Below are 27,834 nucleotides of genomic sequence, written 5' to 3'. Positions count from 1 at the left end.
CCTAGCCGAGTTGAGCAATATCTGCCAGGAGGCAGCCCTACAAACCAGGTAGCAGAGCTGGGAGGAGAAGAGAGCACTACAGCGGGACCTAGCAGCCACATAGAGATTACTGCAAGAGGCACCAAGGGATCCCATCGTCCACACACAAAAGGTACACACACGAGCAGCCATTGTCGGCCTAGAGGACAGGCGCTCGAGGTTCTCATTCCACACCTCAACAGCCTTCTGGATACGGAAGGGAGACATGATATGCAAGGTTTTCCAAATGCATCCGCCCCGCACCTCAAGAGAGCAGATACGCAACCTTCTGGATCAGTATGGGAGGATTTGCTCTAGCCCAGACGAGGTGATGGAGATTGCTACCGACTACTACAGACGCCTTTTCCAGCAAGAGACAACCTCAACTAGAGGATAGTGATGTAGACAGCAAATCTAGGATCACATCCCATCCCTCGTCACACAGGAGATGGGACGCTCCCTCCTAGACCCCTTCAAACATGCGCACTTAGGGAGGCCAGGACCTATTTTTCGTGATGCAGGCAAGCAGCCCCAGATGGAGATACACCCCCTCTCCATGGTGTCTTGCCTCCATTCCCCCTAGACCGCCCTGAGAGACTTGTATACTTGATATATCTGTGACTCTACATCAGCTCTAGCTAGTCTGTTAAGCATGAGCACTTCTCTGTATTCAGGTTTTTTCTGAAGTAATATAATTAGCCACACTTTATTTGCAACAAAAAAAAAATCATATCAACGTGCAGGTCAGCCTTGATTTCTTTGTATTTTGCATCATCCCAACCATTAATGCCAAAGTGACCTGAAATTTGTGTTTTTTTAAATTTTCCCGAATTTTTTTATAAAAAAGAAACGTTTGGTCTGAACTATGTTTTTCAAATGTCTAAAAACATCTGAAATTTTTCTCAAGTGCATTTGAAAACAACTCTGATTTAGGGTTTAGGATTTAGAAACACATTTTATAGTTTCAGAAATGTTCCCGAGAAAAGGGTCCAAAATGCCATTTTAGGATACTATGGAGTGTATGAGTTTTGAGATAATGATAACATGTATGCTTTGTGAAGAAATGATCTAAATGCCAAAAACACAAAACCAATCATACGACAAAGCACAAATTGATCAACTCGAAGCACACTTAGAATTAGGGTTAGGGTAACTCAAAGACAATGAACACAATGAATAATGAATATACAGTGCTCATGTAGCAAACACACTATGCAGTGAATACTAAACCTTGAACTCTCGTATCGTTGGGATCAAGGCAAAGGTTATGAGCTGTAGAGTGTGTCGTACTCCAAAGGGATCCCAAATTGCAGCAAAAGTAGCCTTCGAGTATCGACAACTAGCAAATGCAGCCAAGGAAGGCTAGATTTGATATAAACCGCAATGTAAGAGAGAGAAAGACTAAAAATGCAAGTACCTGAGGAGAGAGAGAAATTGGGTGGCAACTATTAGGTGCAAACACAACACGAAAGATGAGAGAATGCCAGGACGGCAGCCAAAAACTGCAAACGTAGCATTCAGAGGTGAGAGAACATCAACAACTGCCAGCTAATGGCAATAACAACCAATTGTAGGCAACAGCACCTAAAACTTGGAGACAGCTGGAAACATGCAAGGAAGGCTAGAATCAAATGCCAGATGGTAGCAGGTGGCTGGTGAAAACTCTGACTACGATGTCCTCCACGAACAGGGTGTAGGCAACACAGCTATGACACCTAAAACGCGCAAAAACAAGATTAAGTAAGAGTGGTGGGCTGCATGCTTATTGTAGAAAGTTTGGGGCATCCAAAATAGGATTTTGCATATGGGACACAATAACTCTCTAGGATCGCATATCTTTTAAAATAAGAGGCTTTCTTCATTATTTAAGTCTATTTTGGGGTTATTTAAGTTAAGCTAATGCATTTTTAACTTAACATCCCCTCTCAAGACCAAATTGAGCCATGAGAAATAAGCCCTTGATATATAGTTTCTTTTACCCCAAGGTGATGCATTTTTAGCTTAGCATCCCCTCTCAAGACCAAATTGAGCCATGAGAAATAAGCCCTTGATATATAGTTTCTTTTACCCTAAGGTGTCCCATCCCAAAGCAGCCATGGCATTGAGCAAAGGGTGCATGTTGATTACCTAGTAACCTACCAAGACTATAGAGGCGATGAATATCTTACAAAGGGAGCCCAAGTAATCACCCCAAAGAGACCAAGGCATTGAACCAAGGGTGCTCGTCGGCTCTCCACAGGCCTACTAAGTCTTGCAAAGACGAATGGAATCAAAAATGGACTTTTTCATTAAAGGGTTATTGGTGTGATTTCTTCAAAAAGATCTAGCATAAAGTGATGGTTTTGAATCCATTTTCATCCCATTGAGTCACTATACCTCGAAGTACAGGAAAATAAGGATGAATAGCCCCATAACCTTCATACAACAAGAAATACAATCCCGCGCACTACAAGGAGAAGCACCTAGGGATTCCTAAGTGTGTGTGTGTGTGTGTGTGTGTGTGTGTGTGTGTGTGTGCCAAGCATATGGAGAATATGTGGAGATGAAAGATAAAACAAGGAAGCAAGCAAGTCAAGCAAAGCTAGCATGTATGCATAAGGAAAAAAATAGCACTTGTTCTCATAATGGCTATACATTCTTCTATCTAGGTTTAAGTGTAGATTGATTGGTTCCTTCGGATTCACTAGTCTTGTTATGATTGTAATTTTGATTCGAGTTTTATGTACCCTTGCCCTGTTGCCTTCTCTGAGAATATGCAACAAGACCCCCCTCTATCAAGGATGTGTTATGAAATTGATCGAACAACCGTGCTTAATCCAATAGCTGATACTCAAACTCATAAAATGTGGGTATCTCAGGCTGTGAAATCACCTACTGCACAAAATGGAAATATTTTCTTGGCAACTTGTTAAGGAACAGATAACCTAATCATCAAAGGACTTAGGAGCCCCAATGGTGGTTGAAAACTCATCGAGGAGGAACTCATACTTAGCCAACTTGACTTTCAAGTCATCCTTGTCTATGATTTTGAAATTTTGGAGCTCATGATCTAAATTGATGCGACAAGTCCTGTCCTGAGCCGCATAACAGTTAGTCAAGTATGCCCAACACTTGGATGCTAAGTCGAAATGCTTAAGCTGAGAGTGAAACTGAGGCAACAAGCCCTACATAAGCTCGATAATAGAGAAGGCATTATAAGCCTTCCATGAGCAGACAACCTCGTATGGAACAAGAGTGGGATCAGGTTGGGGTTCCAAACCCTACACTAAGTCCCATAGGTTCTGAGAGTCTAAGACATGCGTCATCAAATTTGACCAAGTGGTGTAGTTTGACCTATTGAAACGAGTCTTATCATTAAATGCATACTTGACAAATGAGAAACTAGAACCATGAGCTGTTTGTGAAGATGGATAGATTGGATAAGATGGTGGTAGTGGTGGTGGTGGTGGATAAGAAGTAGAAGGGGTTAAAGATGGATAGGCAAAAATAGGTTGCTAGTGTCCAATGAGTGCTAATTGTTGTGGAGGTACCGCAATGGACATGGGCCCATATGGTACCGTAGGTGTAGGTGGAGGAACTGGGATAGCTGAGGCACATTAGAATGATCGGATGGTCCACTAGATCATGCCATAGAGGCAAATTGCCATACCAAACGATCCACACTCAAGAATTTTTGGGATGCACACCCAAAGGAATAGCCCGAAAGTGGGAGGTCGAGCCTAAATGTGCAAAACCCCCTACTGTGGTATGGGGTAGATAATGTATTGCAGCAAAAGCAACCTCCAAGTGTCAAACACTAGCAAACACAGCCAAGGCTAGATCTAATGCAAAGGGCAGTGCAAGAGAGAGAAAGACTAAGAAAACTAGTACCTGAGGAGAGAGAAAACTAGGCAATAGCTGTTAGGTGCAAATGCAACAAATAGAGATGAGAGAATGTCAAGGCGCTAGCCAAAAACTGCAAATGCAACATTTAGAGAAGAGAAGATCATGGCGACAACAATCAACTGTAGACGACAACACCCAACTGTAGGCAACAGCTCCTCGAACCTAGCGACAAGTGCAAACACATGAGAAAGACTGGAATCAAGCGCCAGATGGCAATAGGTGGCTAGTGGAAGCTCTGACCACGATGTCCTCCACGAATGGGGTGTGGAAAATAGAGACACGACTCCTAAAACCTGCAAAAACAAGATTTAGGAAAAGTAGTGGGCTGCATGCATATTTATAGAAGTTTGGGGTACCCAAATAAGGATTTTGCATGTGGGACAAAATAACTCTCTAGATCACATTTCTTTTTAAAATAAGAGACTTTCTTCATTAATTAAGCGTGTTTTTGTGCTCTTTAAGTCAGGCTAATGCATTTTTAGCTCAACATGCTTGTGCGCATAGAAACCCACTAACTTCATGTGTGTATATTGACCCTATTGTTGAGAAACCACTTCTTCAATTCACACACTTCATGCTTGTGCGCATAGAAACCCACTAACTTCATGTGTATATATTGACCTTGTTGTTGAGAAACCACTTCTTCAGTTCACACACTTCATTTAGCGTTTCGTACTGAAAGCCCCAAAAAGGGCTGGTGTCTACATTTGGTCGCTTTTTCAATAGTCGCCCACTCAGTGGCGTGCCACCCTAGACAACTTATGCCTATAAATAGGCTGTCATTTCATTCATTCTTCAACTACTTCAATCATTCTTCACCCCTCTTCTTCTGTCACTCTAACATTCTCTCTCCTACCTCTCCATTGCCCTCACACCCCTTCATGCACATATTGTGGTTCATGGTGGGCATCCATCCTTCTCCCCTCGCATCTACTGCTCATATTCGCCAATTAGGGGCATTGGCATTAGCTTTCCTCACTTAGGGATTTGCGTTTGTCATCATATGGCATCGCCTCCACATCTAGTGATCTTTCACACAAGCATCAGCATCCAGGTTCCTACAATTCGCATTCTCAGCATCCTAGCCTCTAGGAGTTGCCTTTGCTGCCCAAGCCATCTCCCCGGTGTCCGAGAACTGCAGTTCGCTCCCTTGATAGCTATCCTGCAACTTCCAATGATTACTTCGATAGCCCATTGCCTAGAGGATTGCGTTTCGCTCCCTTCACTATGCAGATTCCCATAGGTGCTACTACCAGATTCAGATAAGATAGTGCAACCATCTTCTAAGCTTCGGTGCTCTATTGTATCAACTTTTCTTCTCATAGCATGGTTCAATGCATCATCACCATGTTCTTCTTGTGTTTCTGAGTATCTCTTCTCTCTCAATGTTTGCCATACACACTATGTTTCTCCCTGCAAACCCTATTGTCTCTCTGGTCTCTTAGTCATTTTTTGACATGAATTTAGAGCCTTCTTCTGTTAGTCATTTTTGACACCTATGTAAGGAAGGAGAAGTGTGCTCGTATGAACTAGTCCTTAGTGGCTTTTTAAAAAATCATTTTGAGAAGTGATATTATGGGTCATATGCCTCCTAAAAAGGTGGCAACTACACAAAAAGTATGCGCCTAATTTGGGCCACCATCATCACATGGATTTTTGACAATTTGCTACTAACAATGAGTGTGTAAGTTACATGGATGCGTATCACTCAGAGTACACTGATTTCTTGACATCATAAGATCAGTTCTTGATCTCCAAAATCAAAACGATTGGCTGGAATTGAGCATGGTGACCACATGCCTGCCTATGAAGAGAGGAACTACTGAATTCTTGAGTGCACGAGAGCAGCCCATGACTTGGGTTTTGCAAAGAAAGGAATCTTTATTTGTATAGCAGTTCACAAGGGCTGTTTTGAAGGTGAGACAGAAGTTCTCTTTGTGTTCAGAAAACCTGCTCCTCATGCGATAGAGGAGAGGTAGTGAGGGTATTTTATAGGGTGATATTGTGTGTTTTTGAGCTGTTATAGCAGCAGTTAGGGAGCTGCCTCTTTTTGACTTGAAAGCTGTGTGTTAGTGAGTTTGAAGAGAAGGCAGCTATTGTATCCATCTATTTTTCCCGGCCATGAGGTTTCTTTCTTCATTGAGCTTGAAGAATCAAGAGTCCATAAAAGACAAGTTGGTTGGTGATTGTTGGAGACCAAGTTGAGCTGTGGACTGAACTTGAAGGTCTCCCTGAACTGGTCATTGGGATTTGTGTTCATGTGTTCGTGGTGAAGAGTTTTCGGCTTGCAGAGGCATCAAGAGTTCGGCTTCTTGAACAGCTCCCAAGTCCTTTGGTGGTATTCATGTGTTGGTGCAGTTGTCTTGTTGGATGTCTTGTTGTATGCTCTTAACATGCTCCTCTTGATTGTGTGTGAATGAACCATGGGTACCAGATTGTCAATTTGTGTATTGAGATTCCAAGTTTGAAGGAGCTCACATGTCAAAAAAAGAGAGAGTTTTTGTGTATACAGTACCTGATGACCTTTATTATCCTATGTGTTTCAATCATGGTGTCAAAGGTGACTTTTCTTATGGAGACGTAAACTTTTGTAAACAGAACACCAATTTCATCATAGTGTCAAGGCTCTACATGTGTTTCTAGCTATAGAGAAGCATAAATATCAGTTTGTAGCAGGCTATTCTTTATATGATCATCATCATCTATATCTATTTCTAGCAGTCGAGTTGTGTCAACTCATCTCTTTTTGGTGTCCCCCATGGTCATGAATAATTCCTCACAACATCCAAGGTCTCTTTGAGATTTTCAGACTTTTCAGCACTTCTGTTCCTTTGTGGGTCTTCTTCGTCTCTTTAATGGTCTTCCACATTTGTTTGACCTTTGAGTAGCAGCTCCTTCTTGTAGCTATCTTCACGCCAATGGCAAAGCTCCTGTTTCTCTTCAAATGAGATCTCCTTCCATAATAGAGGTCTTTCCAACTGGTTGTCATCTCAAACAATACAACCATGCTCCCCTAGGCTTTGGCTCTCATAGCTTGGTTGGTGCATCAAGGTCAGCTTCACATTCCGTCAAGATCACCTCTACGACCATGATCCCACTTCCCTATCAGCCTGGACACTCCACGACAGAATGGCTTTGTTATCAAGTGTAATGGACCTTCGCAAGACTTTATGTGGAAACCTTAAAAATGATACAAAAATGGCAGAGTGGAAAAGAGATACAGAATATTACAATAACAAATCCTTGTATGTTTTAATAAAAGGATACAGCACATAAAATGCGCCTCTTGACTACACTCCTATGACACTGGACACGTGAGGGTTCACCACAAAGTATGGAGGAACTCACCCCCTTCCCACTTTCAAGGATTTATAGCTATTTCTTGATGTTGAAGCCAAATGCACCATTATGGAGCTATTGGTGAACTCAGCTGTGACCCTCTACATGTTATCTCCATACTCTGTGGTGAGCCCTCACATGAGTGCTTGAAAGACTGGTAGACTTAGAAGGAACGAGTTCAATTTGAGGGACCCACGTATGGGACAGCCCTAGTATAATTGCCAGCACCTGCCTGACACCTAGATCCCAAAACCAAGCCCTCCAAGAGGCCTAGCATCAAAAATTATAGCTGGAGTAACAAGGGGGACCCCAAGTCAAAGCCAATCCCCCTTGGTATCAAGGGGGGCATTTAGAAAGTAGGAAAGTAATTTCCACAAACCAACCTCCAATTCATCCTATGGGTCATCAAGGATGGGTGCATCATCGTGGAAACCTGTGGCCTCAATAGGAGTGAGGTGTTTCATGTGTGGTAGCCCTCACAACTGGTCCAACTGCCCAGTGGGACACATTGTTAACCTAGAAGTGAAGAGAGTCACAGAGCCTGCAAAATGAGTGCATGCCCACAATGCATGGCTGCAAGAGTGGCTCCAATGCATCACTTATACTGGAAAGGAAGGGTGAATGAGGGCGAGCAAGCTATGATGATAGATATAGGTGCCACCTACAACTTCATTACCCTAGAATGGCACCGAGGCATAGATTGAAGCTATCCAAGAAGCTTGAAAATCTATTTATGACCTTTGCGTGAGGAGAAGCCAAGGAGGCTAAGCAAGCATTCTCAACACTCGTGCAAGTAAGGCAATGGAAGGCCAAACTGAATTAATTTGTAATACCCATGGATGGCTTTGAAGTCAGTTTAGGCCTCGAATTCTATGACAAGTATGTGTTGGCAATGTTTGAAAAGGGAGTAAATGAAATCATTCTGGATATACAAGGACTAGTTCAAGTCCCTTGTGAGAGACTACAAATTCCAAACAAAACCCCAACAAAGGTGAAAGTGAAAGGAGACAAGCCAAAGAAGAAAGAAGCAACTAAGTCCGTGGGAGCCTCTTGCCATGCTGCCAAGTCGGAATCAAGCAACCCAAGGGCCCCAACTCAAAGCAAAATACCAACCAAACCTACAACCAATGCAAGTACTATTATTCAGCCCAGGATCATAGCATGTAGCCCCAAGCAGGTGGAGAAGTCCATGAACCAAGCAAACATGGTATACCTATGCATGATGAGACCCTTGGAAGCACAAATGCTGAAGGTTCAAGTAGGAAACAAGGAGGTGGAGGATTTATTAAGGAAATATGTAGATGTGATGTCCCTAGAGCTCCCCGAGGGGCTACCTCTAAAAAGAGATGTGGATCACAAGATCAAGCTAATTCCAGGATCAATACCACCAGCTAAGCCCACTTATCACATGAACCAAACAAAGTTGATGGAGTTGAAGAAACAATTTTATGAGTTAGGGGAGTATGGTTGTATCTGCCCAATCAAGTCTCCCTTCGAAACCCCAATGCTATTTGTGAAGAAGAACAGAGGGCTGAGATTATGCATAAACTAAAGAGCACCCAACAAAATCACCATCATGAACTAGTATCATATACCCTTAGTGAATGGCCTCTTAGATAGACTACAGGGAGCCAAATACATTAGTCACATAGATCTTAGATCAAGCTACTGCCAAATTTGCATAGTTGCAGAGCATATATTGAAGATAGCCTTTCACAATATGTATGGGAGCTATGAGTGGCTAGTCTTAGGATTCAGACTTACCTTTGGGCCAGCTACATTTTTTGGGTTAAAGGATGGAGTCTTTAGGGAAGATATAGACATGTTTGTCATAATCTACATGGATGCCATCTATAGCAAGATGTTAGGAAACATAAAGAGCACTTAAGAAGAGTCTTTGAGAAGTTGAGACAACACAAAATGTATGCAAAATCGGAGAAATGTTAGTTCACAGTCAAGAAGTTAGAATTCTTGGGATTCATAATAGGATAAGGGATTAAGGTGGATTCATAGAAGATAGAAGCAGTTAAGAACAAGATGGCTATCGTATCAGAACAAGATGGCGAATTTATGAGTGACATGTGGAAGCAACTCTTCAAAACCTTGGAACCACAAATATGATTTAAATCATCCTTCCACCTTAATACAAATGAGCAAACTAAGCAACTGAATTAAGGCACTGAATACTCTACCAATCTATGCTTGAGTGGATCAAAAGGATTGGACTCTCTAACTAGACGTCTTGGAGATTCACTAATATTTCAATCCACAAGGCTACAAGTTATACCCCCTTTGAACTAGCCATAGAGAAGAAAGTGATCAACCCCTTAGCCTTGGCATCAACCGCTATGCTTGCAAAAAAAAACAAAGACATAGAAGAATTCCTAAGGAAATGGAGGGAAAGAAACGCAGCAGCCAAGAAGAGTCATGAAAAGAGTCAAATCACAATGATAGAGCAAGTCAACAAGAAGTGCAAGGAGGTACTTAGTCAATTCAAAGCACATGTCACTAACCAGAAATATGACTCCAAAGTTCATCAACAAATATTATGGACCATCTCGCATCATTGAAGTCATCAATGAAGTTGCCTACAAACTGGATCTACCAAAGCGTCTAGTGTTACAAGGGTTAGTCGAGAGACGTGTCTTTGTTGTACCTATCTTTCTTTTGAGCAATACAAGAGTACTCGTGTTTTGATATCTTGTGTTCTTCCTGTATTGTGTTGAGGGAGTGAGGGGGTAGTGGTGCGCTCAACCAAGCCTTTCTAGGTGTAATCTCCATACTCTGGAGTCTATGGTGTACCCACACATGTAGCATTATGGGGGTTAGTGTGTCTTTGTTGTACCTTTCTTTCTTTTGAGTAATACAAGAGCATATTCGTGTTTTGAAATCTTGTCTGTTCTTCCAATGTCGTGTAGAGTGAGGGACTCAAGTGCAGGTATATTAAAACACACACACACCCCTGCCTCTCTCTCTCCCCCTCTTCCCATATTCTCAACCATGTTATTGAAACAAATATTTTCTATGAGAAAGGCTACCTGCAAATGCTATGCATTATCAACATTTTTTTTCCCCTTCTTCGTGCTTCCACTTTCATGATAAAGACAATTGCGATGCTGCAAATTTAAGTTACTCTGTACATTTGATATCAAGAGCTTGGAAAACTATATGAAGGAGCACCGGAAGCATTTCTGGACATTCTGTCTCAAATCTGCACTCTCAAAGAGCTGATCTTCTGCTCGGGGATCCACTTGGTGAACATAAGCCTCATATTCATCCACATCACAGTCCTCAAAGATTCTCTTGGCAATCCATTCCTTCTCACAGTTTCTGTCATGTGCCACCTCCTCCATCGTCTCCGCCCCAACAAGCCGGTAGACAAAGACCTTCTTCTTCTGGCCAATGCGGAATGCACGACTGATAGCTTGCCTCAAAACTGCAGGATTCCACTGTATGTCCAGAAGAATCACCCTTGATGCCCCAATCAGTGACACGCCTTCTCCACAGGTCTTGATTGAAGCAAACAGAACACGCACATCAGGGTCTTGATTGAACATGTCTATTATTGTGTCCCTGTCTTCAAGCTTCATCCCTCCGACAATCTTCAGCATCTCAAAATTCTTGCGCCATCCCCATCGGCTCGTGAGCATGCACTCCAACAGCTCAAGAGGAGCCAAGAGTCGGCAAAATATCAAGACTTTCTCTCTTGAAGCAGCACATAAATGTAGCATGTCAATCACAAACTTGGTCTTCGTACTATTGTTTGGGTCCTGTCCTTTCCAATGATGGATTTTCTTATCACTCTCTGATTGCATCAATCTTGCTGCTGTTAGGGACTCTGCCTGGCTCTGTTGTAATTCTGATTTCAAGAGAGAAGGATGTATGCAAATCATTGCAGTTACATTTTGCCAATCTAAAAATGCAGAATCAACTGTGGCTCCTACTGCTGCAAGGGTCTCTCTCTGCACTTGATTGAGGTTGAGGATGACAGTTAAATCAACCAAGCCAGGTAAATCTTGTAGAACTTGCCCTTTGTACCAATGAACAAAAGGCTCTGCAAGATTTCGAAGCATGGTGATTGCTGTGATTTGTTCCTGTTTGGAGCCTGACTTTATTAAGTCTCCTATGCTTAGAAAAAGCTTCAGCTCCTGCATCTCTCTCTTTGATCTTTTCTTGCCAGACTTTGATGGTGAGAACATACTGATTTTTCCCTCCGCTTGTGGTTTTTTGTCTGTGAAAGCCGGGTCCAAGAGGCCCTCCAGGAAATCCGGCCTTACAAGATGAAATAGGTTGAACAGTTCATCGAAGTCATTCTGAAATAGGGTCCCAGACATCAGCACGCGCCTTTTGGTCTGCACCTGTAAAAGGCCTTCTAGAATTTTAGTGCCTTGATTACGGGGAAAATGCCCTTCATCCAGTATCATTACCCCAGGTACTTCTACCAGGATTTTCCTGATCTCTGCTGTGCAAGTAGCTGTACTTTCATCACTCATCAAGATAGAGAATATTGGGTAGCTCATCAGTAAAATACTCTTTCTTTGCCTCCATTCCTCCAGTATTTTGAGCCTGTGTTGCTTTATGTGACTATCCTCAGGCTTTAGCCCATGTGCTTGGGTGTTGATATCATAGAGGTTGAGCACTGGAATATCCTCCATCTTCCATTTTTTAAACTCCCTCTGCCAAACATTCAGCATCCCTTTGGGTGCAATGATCAAAGGCCTTTCATCAGGGTAGGTTGTCAGGAAACTCTGCAAGAAAGCAATGACTAGAAATGTCTTTCCTGTTCCAGGAGCATGTGCTAGAATGCAACCCCCAGGCACTTCTCCTAAGAGGTTTCTCTGCAAAAACTGGAAACCGTCTTTTTGATGCACATGCATTTTCTCACTGTAAGCTGGATGCAATGTCAGAATGCTTGGTGCCTCATCACATGTGACAGGAGGTTTGAAGCCTCGCAGGCCATCAAGTGTTTCCTGTGTTAAAGTGCGAATTGCCTTCTCTTGAGGCTCCCTTCGGCTTCGTTTTCTCTTTGCAGGCTGCAAGAAAACACATTCACATCATTATCTTTAAAAGGAACGCCATAGCAATAGACTCAAGTGAATCCACAGCTACCAATACTTGAAGCCTACTTCGGGAACAAGTATCTCATGGGTAATCAACTTACAGTACTGGAATACTTGCAGCTAAGCTCACAGTTCTGCACTTCTGTGTTTCATAAAGCAAAGTGAAATGTCACATAGCCGGCTTCCAATCAACAAGATAGTAATGCTCATAATAGAACTCCCCAAAAAATGCACACATCTCTGAACCTATTAGAAATGTATTTAAACAGGCCTGGTGATACTGACCCTGCTGCCTACTGGCCCTTGCAGTCTTGCACTCTTCTTCTGCCTGATCCTCCCCTCTTCAAGCAGCATGCTGCCTCTCCAGCCGCCTGCACTGTCCTCTCTCCCCATTTTCCTGCCACCATCCTTTGCTGCCCCTCCCTCCATGGATTCTGAGCGAAGAAGTGCCACCTTCCTATTTGTTGTCACTTCTTCGCCTCCTCCCTTAACCTTCCTCTGCCTTCTTTGCTGTGCCTGTTTACCGCTCCCTCTCTTGCAGAATCCTTGACTATCCGCTCCTCAACCACATCCAAGGGTAACCTCTAGTCCAATGCAGGTGCACCATCCAAGTCATCTATCTTGCAAATGATGCTCTTTGAGGCACAACTTTGATCAATGCATTCTACCAAGAGTATGAGAAGGTCGGGGTTTTTGGTCCACTCCACTTCCCACACCCAACTCAGGGATTGGCTTTACTCTACCCTTTGCATTGGTAATTCACACATCATTGAGACAAAAATGATGGGGCGAAGCATGTTCCTAGAGAGTGTATGTGTCCCATAAAGCAAACCCTAATTTGGGAGGATCCACTCATCTTTTAATAGACAGGCTGCCCACCACTCAGCCCTATCTCGTTATTGCACATTACACTATCAGTTGGCGCCCAGTCTACACTCCTTGGCAGATACCTCAAATCGTGTTGCTGCCAGCTCTTTCCAACCTGAGGCACCCCCTTGCAGTCATTGCCATCACTCCTATTGCATTGAGGAGCTGTTCCAGATCTGGATATCAAATCACCCATCCACCATGTTCTTCCGCTACACCCACGTACATTTACACCATTTTCCACATCATTTACCATTCCACCTATCCAACCACACACCCCATTAGGGGGATTTTCAAACATAGGCACATCATGTCCCTTTAGGTCCTCTACTTTTGCACATCCAGGTGGTGAAAGTGCACCAGTGGTAGGGGTTTATCCCTCAACCCAACTAACCATGGGGACCTATACGAACACATATCCCATCCACACATTTCAAGCCCCACCCCAGGTTATCAACATCACGATACCTAGTGGGCCATCCTATACCTTTTCGACAAGTGGACCATCCACAAGTCAATTACCTACTTTAGAACACAAAATAGAGTCACCATGCTAGGCACTTTAATGCCTCATGTAGCATCTTGTTATACACCTTTCTATCCTATACCACTAACCTATCCACCTTCTCATCAAGAGATCCCTCCATCTGCATCAGCCAAGCATGCATTTGCGGATGAGGACAGGGTTTAATGGGTCTAACCTTACCACTTGGTCAGATGAGGAGTGTTGCACCAAGGCCCAAGGTCTTCCTCCTAGAAAACCATAGGAGACTACTATGACTACACAGTCTAGTGGGGCTAGGCCTCTCGCTGCTATTTTATCTGCTCCTTTAGTCCCCATGGTTTCTGGATATGTGGCACACAGATAGCCTCAGCGGCAGCCATCCTTCTCTACTCTTGAGGGGTTGATTGATTGGTTTGCTAGCACCGATCCCATTGCACTTTATGCATCCACATCACATATACCTTCACTTAGGACTACCTCACCACCTTGTCAGGCGTTTCACTGGCAGTTGACAATGGCAATGGTACTTCTACTCTTCCGGGAGTGAACTACCTCATACGAGATCAACAAGGATTAGGTAGGGTTCTTGCCCTTGAATAAGTTCCCACAAGCCTTGAGTATCCAATACATGCTGGTTGACCACAAGGGAATGGCCAATTCCTCGGAATAAGATTGGCAGATTCTTGCGCAAGTTTATCTTGCAAGAGGATGAGTAGTCATCGTGATATAGTACTTTCTTGGGAAAAGCGACCAAGATAAGGGGATTAGATATATTTACTTGGAAACAAAGGACCAATCAATAATTTGGAGCAACATATTTTTTGTTAATAGAACTTAAGGTATTGGTAAAGTTGCGTTAATAGGGTACGCCCTAACCCAAGGACATAAGGTTAACAACAAATCCTTGGGGATCTTGCCGAGTCGCAATTGATCCCGGATCAAATGCTTGATGCATTCGGAGAGAAGGATTCACTCCTTAGCAGTTGGCCAAATAACGACCACTGGAAATGATTGTGCTTGTAACAGCTTTAAGAGCATTGTTTGCTTTGTTTGCTCAAAGAATTAAAGGATGAAAAGATATCTAATGCTTCAGGTTGAAGGCCTGAAGGGAGAGGCAGCCTCAGTTACCCCCGACTGTCTGCCTGACCCTAACTAAGGGGGTTGTTAGCCGCGCCGGGAAGGTGGACCGAACCCGCCGCGTGAGGTCTCTCCGTTGAGTGCTATTTGGAGCAGAAGAATGCTTGGGTGCCGGGGGGGGGGGAGGGGGGGGCTCTGACAGTAAATCCCTCGCCTTCCGGGCCCTGCACAAGAGGCCAACGTGACTCGGGATTGGATCTCGAGGCCCGCATACTAGTCTACGAGCGGAATCTTGGATTAGTAATCCCTGTGGATTGCTACATAGCCTTCGGGCGGATTATGGATAAGCATACGGGCTGGACTTTAAGAATGTATTCCAAAGATAAATATGATAACCTATTGAAAAGAAACTTGTTTAACACTGTTTTTCTATATCAAGTGCTAAGATTACGTGAAGGAATCGGTGCCTAACAGGCTAATTAAGGAAGCTACTTGATACATGTCCAACTAAATGTGGTAAGTAATTAGACAACTAAAACAACTGAGGAAAGTGTGGTGGATGTGGCCATGGGTCCGTCCTACGGATGGATGGTCCCGGTTGGCCGGAAACTTTTCTCAATCATAATGGACAGCAAGAAGATCATCTCAAAGGAAATGAATAGCAAAGGCGCTCACCTAGACTCTAGGTTATAATAATCTCGATTTACGTTGTTTTAGGGGAACGGAATGGGGCTATGCCTTATGGCAGAGAGGTCGAGCTTTGCATCCCTCTCGTTTCCCATTCTCCTTAAACCAAGTGCAGCGTGATTCCGCTTCGGCCCTAGCGTTTCTGCATAAAGCAGTTCGCTCGAGGTCCAACGCTAGTCGCCGTTTAGGAAATGACCATTAGGGAAAACCCTGATTCAGATCGGTCCTAAGTGGGAACGGCCAGAATACTTCCGCTACGTGGCAGACACGGAAAGTCCTAGATCACAAAACCCGTGACATTCCATGGGAGTGCCAGGCGGAGCTTTCTAGACCTCCTTTCCGATGGACTGCTAAGACGTGTCCTGAAGGGAATAGGTGGACACGTTACATCCTCCTGGCATCCTAGGGGCCTCTAAACTAGGGCCTTGCGAAGGCCCTGCCACACTCGAAGTGAGCTACGAGAAGGACGATACTCTTTGGATGATCTAGGCCTCCAACCACCACCGAGCCTTGGTCTACAATCCTGGAGACCCTTCTGCAAAAGGACCTTCCAAGTCTACCCACTTGGTGTGAGACCACAGACCACTAGCTTGCCCTAAAGGGCCAGGCTCTGGAACTTTGAGTTGATGATCCCAAGCCCTCCCTCAAACCGATGCCGGATGATGATTGCCCATGCCACCTTGCCCACGAATCCCTAGAATTGTCTGAGCCGGCCTAGAGAAAATTCTATACTAGGCGGTGAAGCTGAACTACGCAAGACAAGGAGAAGCACCCAGAAGAGGCTATGTACCAAGCCTTCGCTAGGACCTGGTTGACCACCAGGGCTCGGCCCGCTAAGGAAAGGTGGATAGTGCTCCAATAGATCAGCTTCCGCCTCAGAGTCGAAAACTGGAAGAAACTGCTGGGCAGGAGTGATGTCGAGTCCCACCTGGAACCCTAGATATTGAACGCTCTGTCCCCTGCACACCTATCTAAACCCCAAGTGGACACCCCACTCCGTGCTAGAGTCTAGATCTGTAAGAAAACCAACCGGCTTTCGCCAGTTGATTTTCGCTCCAGTTGCAGTGCAAAATACCTCCAAAGCTAGTCTCACTCTCTCACACATCAGCTCATCATCCTCTACATAAAGGGCGGTATCATTTGCATATTCTGAGTCCAACAGCTCCGTTTGCTCCCTTAGCAGAAGTCGAAGGCCACGTAGCCCCCTCACACGTGAGTGGAGGAAGTAGGACATCGCCTCCGCAAAGAGTAAGAACAAATACGGGGCAAGAGAGCAGCCTTGCTGGATAGATCTCTCTAGCCGAAACTCCTCCCTCCTCTTGCCACCTATGAGAAACCTGCTAGTGGCCGATCTATATAGTGCAGAAACCCCACGGATCCATGGATGGAGGAAGCCCAACCTTGCCATGATACCCTCTAAGAAGTCCCAGTCAACCCTATCATAAGCGTTCTCAAAATCCAAGAGGAGTACAATCAATCCCTCACCACTGTGCTTAGCCCACTCGATCGCCTCAAAGAAAGTGAAGATATTGTCTAGGATGCTCCTATCCTGGACAAAACCTGTCTGGGTATCATGAATGATGTCTCGAAGCACGGGTCGGAGTTGACTACCGATCATCTTGGCCAGTACCTTATAGACCATTGACAACAAGGTGATCGGTCTCCACTAGAACAGCTCCAACCAGTCTCCCCCTTTAGGGAGGAGATTGACAAGACCTACCAATAAATTCCTTGGCATCCGTCTTGAGCTGAAAATCTCTTGAAATGCTAGTAGTAGGGGGTCCTTCACCACCTCCCAGTAGGTAGTGAAGAAGGCATTAGAAAGACCATCCTCACCCGACACCCGAGCATTTCTACCCATCCTGTGCATGGAAGGCCTCAGCTAACTCCTTCTCTGTGAAGGGGTCTAGGACGGAGTGTCTAATCTCCTCTATGACGAGGGATGGAATGCAATCCCAGACCTGCTGTCTACAACGTTGTAGTCTGACTGAGACTACCTCCTACTGAAAAAGTTGTCTGTAGAAGTCAATGGAAATCTCCATCACCTCATCTGGGCTAGAGCGAATCCTCCCGTACTAATCACGGAGGCTGCAAATCTGATCTCCTGAGGTGTGAGGCTGATGCACTTGAAAAAACTCCCTGCACATCGTGTCCCCCTTAACATATGGATTAATTTTTAATCACATGATTAAGTAAATGTTGCACATGTGAGGTGCAACTGGGGTTAAAGTAAATTTATGAGCTCGGGACCCGAAGGAATCACGAGACGTCAAAGGCAAAAGCTGCTATAAGTTATACCACACAAGTACTTGGTGGTATCTGGTGCCAGTTGTTGGATTAGGTCATTCATTTGGCCATAAGTGTCAATTGGTGACACTAGAGAAGTGGCGTTTAATGGTACCTAACGCCAATCTAATGGTCAAACTTCCACACCCAAAAGGTTGCTAAGAAACGGAAGGAGAACTCAAAGCACTTCTCCTCAAGACCCGCGAGGACTGCCCATGCGCGCACCTCTTGTGAGTGGAGAGTGGGATCCCCTAGTGTCTCCTGGAGTAGTCTCTAAGTGGTTGCTAGGTCTCGCCGGAGTGCTCTCTCCTCCTCCCAGCTCTGCTACCTGGCCTGTAGGGCTGCCTCCTGGTAGATCCTGCTCCGCTCGGCTAAGACCTTTGCAACCTCCTCTGTCATCCGGTCCCTCCTATCCCATTCCCTAGTCCAGAGTTGCTCAATCTCCCCCCTCACTTCCTCCCTCCTGTAGATCAAGTCAGGGATCCGACAAGATCACGTGTCAAGGGCTGAAGCCGGAGCATCAAGTGTGAGGAGAACCCGGGAGCAGTGCAAAAAACCACCTCTCTAGCAAGCACAAGCCAACTGCAAAGATCAAGAATATTCCATAAAGGCAAGAGTACAGGAAATAGTTTCCACTATGTGTGCAAGTGCCAATCTAGGTGGAGAATTTTGCAAGTAAGCACAGCCATTGACATCAAAGAAGGCATGCATGGAGGTATACAATTGAGCACCTTCGAGTGTGTGGGTCTTCTTACCAAGGATGATTGGCTCCCTAGATTACTACCATCTCTTTAGTCATGTTGTGTGTGATACTAAATAGTCATGTGACTTTTATACATTCTTCGTAATTAATACAATTGCTCTTATGAAAAAAAATGTGGAAGAAGGCAAGAAAAGGGAGCCATCATAGCACACAAGAACAGATGATGAAATCCAAGCAAAATGAAGAAGAAAACGGTGACCAAGGGAAGATATTAAGTGATGGGCTTAGAAACCAGGTTGCAGTTGTAGCCTCCCTTCAACTAAAGAAAAAACATCTTGCTAGAAGATGCGCAATAAATCTCTGAACAAGTTTGTCCCAAGGCCTAGCTTACAGTCAATCCCATTTTGAATTACCAAGAATTCTTATTTGGGTAAGGAAATAATCCACCTAGCATTGGGAGTGTCCATGGTACCAATTCCTTTCGAATAAAGAGCCGACTTGAATCCGTGTGAAGCACATTCCATGGTTGGTGCAAAGAACAAGGGTTGCTAACAATGTGGATAGATGTTGGAGGTGTAAAGAAATTCCCAACACCAAAACTCAAGTACAATTGTACCACAAAGCACAAACTAATCATAGAGCACAATTAGGATTAGGGTAACTCAGAGACAATGAACACATCTAAATAGAATAAAATGCTCAATGCAACAAACACACTATGCAGTGAATGAATATTGACCCCCAAACCTTTTGTCTCAAGAACTAGCGAAGAGCGTATGAGCTGGAGAGTGTGTCATACTCCAACAAATCCCCAAACGTAGCAAGGCAGCCTTTGAAGATGTCTGGCAGCAGCAAACACAGCGGAGAGAAGCTAGATCAGCAAAGATGAAACAGCAAACTACAAACACAAATGTTGATGACATGGCAGCAGCCCAAGCGACAAGAGAACGCAACCATGTAGGGTTGCGTCTACTGCAGCAGAAGAGTGTATGACTGTAAGCATGGCAATGGATGATGTGGGCAGATCAGGGCAGCAGCAGTTAAGGCTGTTTGGCAGCTCTTGGAGATGCAAAACAGAATAAATGCAGGTAGAACAATAGTCGCTAGGCTCTAATAGCTGTTGCCACGGTGTGGGCATAAATCGCTAGGCTCTGAGGACTCAGAAATAGCAATGGAATGGTAAGCAAGAGGCACTAGTAGGTGGACAGCAATCTACCCTCTACAAATGGTGTGTGGATAGTGAAGCTTCGGCACCTACAAACTGGAAAAATGAGATTGGGCTGAATGGAGTACAGCCTACCTATTTAAAGAAAGTTTGGGCCACCAAATTAGGTTTGCATATGGGACACAAAAACTCTCTAGGACCGTATTTCTTTTAACAAAGTTTGGTAAAATTCATTAATTAAGCATGTTTTGGGATTGTTTTAAAGAAGCTAATGCAATTTTAGCTCAACACCCACTCTCACGCCCAAAATTGGTACTAGGAGGGATTGCAAATAACCCCAAGCCTTTTTTCTTTTCTTTTATCCTAGGGCATCCCACCCCAAAGCAACTAGGGCATAGGGTGCACATCGACTGCCCAATAACCTACCAAGTCCATAGAGGCACTAGCTCAAAGTTCAATACAAAAGATTGCACAATGTCCTCTCATCAAAAATGACATCTCTTTGTATGATTACCTTGTTTGTCTAAGAATTGAACAAACAATAGGCTTTTTCCTCGAAGGAGTATCCTATTAAAATAAGGGTACGAACTCAAGGAATGAGCTTTCCTATCTTATCATCAAGAGTGCATATACACACCACACCCAAATATTATAAAGTGGGAAACTACAAGTTGAGACCCAAAGAACGCCTAAACAGGGTCATCCGAGGTTGCTAATGGATCCACCTCCACCAAAGCTTTTGTTGTGGGTTCGAGAGGGGGGAGGAAGAAGAAAGAGATGTCAAAGGCTAAAACACAGGAGAGTTCTTTAAACTCTAACTTTGACTCAAAGAGACCTAAATGTCCATACTGTGGGAAGGGGACACATCCAAAGGAGAAATTTTGAAAGAAGTACCCTCACCTTCATCCAGGAGCGAAGGATGGAGCTAAAGCATCCAAGCCTTCTACCTCTACTCCAACGGTTACCCATAAGTCAATGTTCCTTTGTATTGTTCAACTGAAGGAGCCTTCTTCAATGGTTGCCTTGTCTTCTGAGAGGCCTTGGCTGATTGATAGTGGAGCTTCTAGTCATACGACTCCATGAGGTGATTTGTTGCAAGATCTACGCCCTTCTGAGGGCTCTATTACTATTGGTGACACTGTACCGGTGCCTGTTAGTGGTGTTGGCACTTTGCCTTTGTTTCCCGCCGACTGCACTTCGACTCTTCTACAAGGATTGTTATCGTGACAAGTTGACAAGAGGGCGGGCTTCACAAGCTCCATTCCCCTTCTCTTATGCAGGGTCTCCTAAGGCAGTTGTCTATTGCTACACCCGGTCCACTTGTGCACCATCTATTCCACAGGTTTCTTTCCATCCCCCACCCTCTCCTCTGGTGGTTCCCTTGTATCCCCCATCCCTTTTAGTTAGGGACGATCTTAGTGATGCGGATGTGGATTCCCTAGAATTTAGTGTTTCAAAGGAGGCTTCCCAAGATCCTGAGGAGCTTCCTCATTGGCAATCTACATCGATGGACTTCATCGACATTGACATTTCTCTTGCCACCCCAAGATCCATTTCTTCCTTGGCCTTTCGTCACATCTAGGATCTAAGAGGGGGTATTAGCAATCATTTTTGCCATGCCTTATCATCTCCTACCGATGAGCCTCAATCTGAGTCAAACAAGGACTTTAGGAGCTCCGGCCTGTGTATCACTTGTTTTGGCATAGAAGATAGCTCATTCTAAAGCACTAAATTTATTGCCTCTTAGTGCATTTTGTCCTCTAGTCGCAATTTTGTATGCATTTCCTAGGAGAATGCACACTCCAACTCCATCAACTCCTTCCATCTTTGATGGTGCCATCATCATCAGCTTGATCCGGTGCCCTCACTAACATTGTGGGCTGCGTGCAGAGGGACTGATCAGTCTCCTTCCACTTTCCCATTTGTATTCGCATTCCTTCTTCTTTAGTGCAATTTTCATTCCTCTTTTCTTGTTGTCTCTCCTTGTTCCTTTGTCTCTATGTTTCCATTCCTTTCCATTGCGCATTCTCATAGACATTTCTATAAAAATTCAAACTATCAGGTACAAATTTATTCAATATCCTTCAAGTTTTGCAACGAAATCTAGGGCTTTTTTCTGCACGCATTCCAAGGCAAGAAATCAATGCTACAACAGTGTTCAATTGTTGCTTTCTACTATTAGATTGACCGGTAAATTATGGAAAATTTCAAAAATTTTGGTAAGAATCGGAATTAAATTATTGGAATATGTAATTTTGTGGACACGCATTACAAGACATGTATATTACAACAGTATACAGCAATGCATTGTTGTTATTCTTGTGGCTAAGTGTTGATTCAGGTGGCATTGTGCACACTTTGGCATTTGTGTGACAATCTAGCACTTGTTTAATAATCCCAAGGGATTTTTAACTCTTAAGAGAACACGCACTATACTTCAACATTGACATATTTAGCTATAGATTTTTGCTCATTCCTAATAGCATGGCACGTCAGGGAAACAATGATCAGAGGAGCACCCTTGGTGTCCTCACTCAGGAGAACAAGCTTGATGGCTCCAACTATGCGTCTTATGATCTGCAACCTTCTTGTTGCAAACGACTTGTGGGACTATGCTAAACGTGACTTGCAGCAACCAGGAGATCTCACACCTAAAACACCTCTGCGTCAAGCTCGAGAACAGGTTGTTGGTGTTGCTGCTGCCGCCGCCTCTCCCTCCTACAGAGAATCAAACAAAATGGGATTCCAAGAATACTCATGCACTTTCCTTGATAGCATTGTCAATAAAAAGGACCATCATTCCATATATTTGGTCTTGCAAGACCTCAAAATCAGCACTGGACATACTTGAGCATATGTTGGCTATCTGCAATGAGGCCAAGATCTCCTATCTTTGCAATAGAGAGTTGGCAAATGTAAACATGGATAAGGGTGATAGCATGACAAATCCCCTTACTCATATATAGGATTTGCATCAGCAACTGCTTAATGTTAATAAGATTATTCTAAATGCCAAATTCGTGAACATCACACTAAACTCTCTTCTAGAGTCATATCGTGAATTTCACACCTCTTTGATGTTATTGTTTGTGTGTGTGTGTGTGTGTGTGTGTGGGGGGGGGGGGGGGGGGGTGGGGGTGGGGGGATGCAAATCCCCTTACTTTTGTGGAGTTGGAGAGCCTCTTGTTGCAAGAGAAGCAAACTCAAAAAAATGTTGCATTGCATTCCAGTGACGTGGCTATACTCTCCAAGTTTAAAGACAAGGGTAAAGCTAAGCAAATTGCACAAAATTGGCAATAGGGTGATGCTAGAACAAGGTTGTTCAAGACTCAAATAAGTCTAAAAGAAGGCAAAATGCCATTATTATGGTCCCATGAGGACATATACACTTAGGAGTCACCTTTATTTTGTTACATTTATTGATAACTACTTAAGGTATATATGGGTGTATGGGCTAAAGGCTAAGTCTAATGTATTCATGCATCCCGCTCCAACTCATCAAGTGGCCTACTCTCCCATATCCAAAAGCGCCACTCTCGAAACTCCTCCCAGGGCATATAAGGGTCCAATCGTGAGGTCTTCCCCTAGAGTCTGACCACATGAATCTGTTAGCAGTCATGTTTGTCATGCCTTGTCATCTCCTGCCTGTGAGCCTCAGTCTGAGTCAGACGAGGACATTAGGAGCTCTGACTTGTCTATCACTTGTTTTGACGGAGGAGGTAGCTCATTCTAGAGCACTCAGATGTGCATTTTTAGGGCAGTTTCTGCATTTCCCAGGCTGCCCACACCTGCCAGGCATTGTCCCCCTGTTTCGGGATTTTTTGGCCCCAGATGTGCCACGTCATCATTTTGCAACTGCATTTAATGCAGTCCATTAAATGCAGTCGGACTGCATTAAATGCAGTCGGCCCATTTTTAGGGCCCTTGGGGCAGGTCGGCCAGTTTTAGGCTCTTTTGGCTATATATAGCCAGCCTCCCACACTTGGCTGATCATCTCTCTTCAGCAGGTGCACACTCCGACGTCCTTCTCCTCCGTCTTTGGTGCTGCCATCGTCATCAGCCTGATCTGATTCCCTCACTGACGCTCCGGGCTGCGTGCAGGGACTGATCAGTCCATTTCAGTGTATTCAGCATTCATTACAGTCAGTGCAGATTTTCTTCCTTCATTTTCTGCTGTCTCTCTCTCCTCCTCTGTGTTCGTGTTCTTCTTCCGTTGCGCACTCTCACATGGTATCATCGCCAAACTGAGAGCACGGAGGTCTTCATCGACTGGAGAGACACCACACCTATCATCTGTTGCTGCCCCCCCTTCTCTCCAACAGCCAGGCGGCCCCTCCAGGTGGTCTATATATTTGTGTTTGCTGCATCAGCCCCTTCCAGAGGCTGCCATGTCATCAACCAGCCCCTGTCTATTTGCGTTTTCAGCTGGGCGGCCTTCTCTTCAGCTGGGCGACTCCACTACAGGCTGCGTTTTGCATCCACGCTGGTCGTCTTCCCTCCTGGCGGCTCATCTCCAGCTGGCGCTTCTCTTCTTGGCTGCGTTTTGGTGCCTGGCAACTCTCCCTCCGGATTTTGTGCCCTACACAGCTGCGTTTTCACCTCCTGGTGATAGGCCACCTAATTTCCTGGAGTTTGGTGGTTCTTCTGGTGGTTGGTGGCCCTTCTGGTGGTCATTCTTCGGCATCGGCACAGTTTTCTTTGGTGTGTTAGCAGTCATGTTTGTCATGCCTTGTCATCTCCTGCATGTGAGCCTCAGTCTGAGTCAGACGAGGACATTAGGAGCTCTGACTTGTCTATCACTTGTTTTGACGGAGGAGGTAGCTCATTCTAGAGCACTCAGATGTGCATTTTTAGGGCAATTTCTGCATTTCCCAGGCTGCCCACACCTGTCAAGCATTGTCCCCCTGTTTTGGGATTTTTTGGCCCCAGATGTGCCACGTCAGCATTTTGCGACTGCATTTAATGCAGTCGGACTGCATTAAATGCAGTCGGCCCATTTTTAGGGCCCCTGGGGCAGGTCAGCCAGTTTTAGGCTCTTTTGGCTATATATAGCCAGCCTCCCACACTTGGCTGGTCATCTCTCTTCAGCAGGTGCACACTCCGACGTCCTTCTCCTCCGTCTTTGGTGCTGCCATCGTCATCAGCCTGATCTGATTCCCTCACTGACGCTCCAGGCTGCGTGCAGGGACTGATCAGTCCATTTCAGTGTATTCAGCATTCATTACAGTCAGTGCAGATTTTCTTCCTTCATTTTCTGCTGTCTCTCTCCCCTCCTCTGTGTTCGTGTTCTTCTTCCGTTGCGCACTCTCACAGAATCCTCCTCCACGAAAGGACAACAATCTCCTCATCCTATTGCTCTCTGCCAAGAACCAGACGCCCCCCCATCCTACATAGTAAAGAAAGTCCTACAGCGTGCACCACCCACTCTACCTGCCACCTATAAGGGGATACCTCCTAGTGAGAATCTAGCAACCCACACCTCCCCAAGCTCCACCGGCTCTAGGATCGGGGGATCTAACCACTCCTAAGGGATCACTGAGTCAATCTCCCTCCTCCTCAGCTCAGCTTCTCGCTAACATTGCGATGCTCGCTGCAACACCTCCTGATCCGCCATCCTATACACCTCCCTCAATGTACTGATAGGACGAGCAAGGCTAGCCTTCTAGCTCGCCCACTAGATGTGTGAGCGCTCACCTATTTGTATCCTGTCCTGATCTCTGACCTCGGGATTCCAGACCACCAGCTGGCAATCTATCTCCTCCTGGCATCCTAGGGGCCTCTGAACTAGGGCCTTGCAAAGACCCTGCCACACTCGAAGTAAACTACGGAAGAAGGAGGAGTTGGGTGGCGTGATCTGGGCAGTCGCGTGAAGATCCATCCCAAGAATGGTCTCCAACCCCCGCCAAGCCTCGTTCTACACTCCTGGATACCCTCCTGCAAAAGGACCTTCCAGGTCTGCCCACCTGGTGTGAGACCACAGACCACTAGCTTGCCCTAGAGAGCCAAGCTCTAGAACTCTGGGTCAATGATTCCAAGCCCTCCCTCAAACCTATGCTAGATGATGGTCACCCACGCCACCTTGGCCCAAGAATCCCTGGAACAGTCTGAGCCAGCTCAGAGAAAATTCTGCACTAGGCGGCGAAGCTAAACCACACAAGACAAGGAGAAACACCAACAAGAGGCGATATACCAAGCCATCGCTAGCAGGACCTGGTTGACCACCACAGCTCGACCCGCAAAAGAAAGGCAGACAGTGCTTCAGTAGGTCAGCTTCCACGTAATAGAGTCGAGAACTGGAAGAAACTACTGGGCAGGAGCGATGTTAAGCCCCACCTAGAACCCTAGATATCGGACAGTCTGTCACCCATCTGAACCCCACGTGGACACCCCACTCCGTATTGGAGTCCGGATCTGTAAGAAAACCAACCGACTTTTGCCAATTGATTTTCGCTCCAGCCGTAGTGCAAAATACCTCTAGAGTTAGTCTCACTCTCTCCAACATCAGCTCATCATCCTCTACATAAAGAACGGTATCATCTGCATACTACCAACAGCTCAGTCTCCTCCCTCACCAGAAGTCGCAGGCCATGTAGCCTGCTCACTCATGAGCGGAGGAAATAGGGCATCGCCTCCGCAAAGAGTAGGAATACATATGGGGCAAGAGGGCAGCCTTGCCAGACAAATCTCTCTAGCCAAACTCCTCCCCCCTCCTGCCACCAATGAGAATCCTACTAGTGGCTGATCTGTAAAGTGCCAAAACCCCGCAGATGCATGCCTAGGAGAAGCCCAGCCTCACCATGGTACCCTCTAAGAAGTCCCACTCAACCCTGTCATAGGCCTTCTCGAAGTCCAAGAGAAGTATTGCCAATCCCTAACCACTATGTTGAGCTCACTCCGTCGCCTCGAAAAAAGTGAAGGCATTGTCTAGGATGCTCCTATCCTGGACAAAACCTATCTGAGTGTCATAAATGATGCTTGGAAGCACGGGGCGGAGTCCACTCCCGATCATCTTGGCCAGGGCCTTATAGGCCACAAACAACAAGGTGATCGGTCTCCGCTGGGATAGCTCCAACCGATCTTCCCCTTTGGAGAGGAGACTAACAAGACCTACTGATAAACTCCGTGACATCCGTCCTAAGCGAAAAATCTCCTAAAAGGCCAGTAGAAGGGGGTCCTTCACCACCTCCCAGTATGTAGTGAAAAAGGCCTTAGAAAGACCATCCTCTCTCGAGCATTTTTGTCCATCCTCTGCATTGAAGGCCTCAGCTAGCTCCTCTATGAAGAGGTCTAGGAGGGAATGTCCCATCTCCTCTGTGACAAGGGGTAGAATCCAATCCCAAACCTGCTGTCTACATCGCTATACTCTAGCTAAGACTACCTCCTGTTGAAAGAGCTATCTGTAGAAGTCAGTGGCAATCTCCAACACCTCATCTAGGCTAGAGTGAATCCTCCTGTACTGATCACGAAGGCTGCAAATCTAGTCTCCTAAGGTGCGAGGCTGACGCACCTGAAAAAAATTCCCTGCACATCATGTCCCCCTTCGGTACCCAAAAAGCTGTTGAGGTACGGAAGAAAAAATCTGAGCGCCTATCCTCAAGGCCGGTGAGGACTGCCCGTGCGCGCACCTCCTACATGTGGACAGTGGGATCCTCTGGTGCCTCCTACAGTAGTCTCTAAGTGGTTGCTACGTCTCGCCGGAGTGCTCTCTCCTCCTCCCAACTCTGTTGCCTAGCCTATAGGGCTGTCTCTTGGCAAATCCTGCTCGACTCAGCTAAGGCCTCTGCAACCTCCTCTATGATCCGGTCCACCCTAGCCCACTCCCTAGTCTAGAGTTGCTCAATCTGCCTCCTCCCTCCTATAGATCGAGTTTGGGATCCGACAGGATCGCGTGTCATGGGCTGCAACGGGAGTATCAAGAGTGAGGAGAATCGAGCAGTGATCAAACAAAGTGGTACCAGCCAACTGCCCTACCTCGCCTCCGCGAGCGCACCCCCACTTTCCGACATAGAACCAGTCCAACCACTCCGGAAGAGCTCCGCTCAACAACCTGTATCCCCAAGAGAAGCCCAACGACCTCTCCCTCCTGTGGAAAGCTGGGTCCAGCCAAGCATCACGTACTCCTATTGCAAGGATAAAGACCTCCCATGCCTCCTACTCCTCCCCTGCCATACACTGGTAATCTCTGCCTGTACCTTGCTGGTCCTCTAAGGCATCCAGGTTGTTGAAGTCTCCTCCAACAATC

General features: G+C 45.4%; 1 protein-coding gene across 2 annotated transcripts in view; it reads right to left on the bottom strand.

Annotated features, from left to right (window-relative positions):
* Positions 1–6,550: 6,550 nt before the first annotated feature.
* The window catches only part of LOC148026366 (protein CHROMATIN REMODELING 35-like), an 83,176-nt gene continuing 61,892 nt past the window's right edge, over positions 6,551–27,834 (bottom strand). The window contains exons 4-5 of one of the 2 annotated variants that reach the window (XR_015692828.1): positions 10,281–12,275; positions 6,551–7,013 (exon numbers count right to left, since the gene is read on the bottom strand). Coding sequence is in view for 1 of the 2 variants with exons in the window: in XM_087690800.1 (XP_087546926.1) it covers positions 10,407–12,275 (1,869 nt within the window). In the remaining variant the exon portion in view is untranslated. Of the gene's footprint in view, positions 7,014–9,775; positions 12,276–27,834 lie in introns of those variants that run through there. The other variant, XM_087690800.1, reaches the window with a different exon arrangement.

Source organism: Lygodium microphyllum, chromosome 13 (assembly GCF_053477565.2).
Source record: "Lygodium microphyllum isolate KBCC chromosome 13, Lygodium_microphyllum_v1.1.10, whole genome shotgun sequence".
In the NCBI taxonomy this organism is placed as follows: Eukaryota; Viridiplantae; Streptophyta; class Polypodiopsida; order Schizaeales; family Lygodiaceae; genus Lygodium; species Lygodium microphyllum.
Note: the sequence above shows the minus strand (reverse complement) of the source record. Positions and strands in the feature narration are given on the sequence as shown.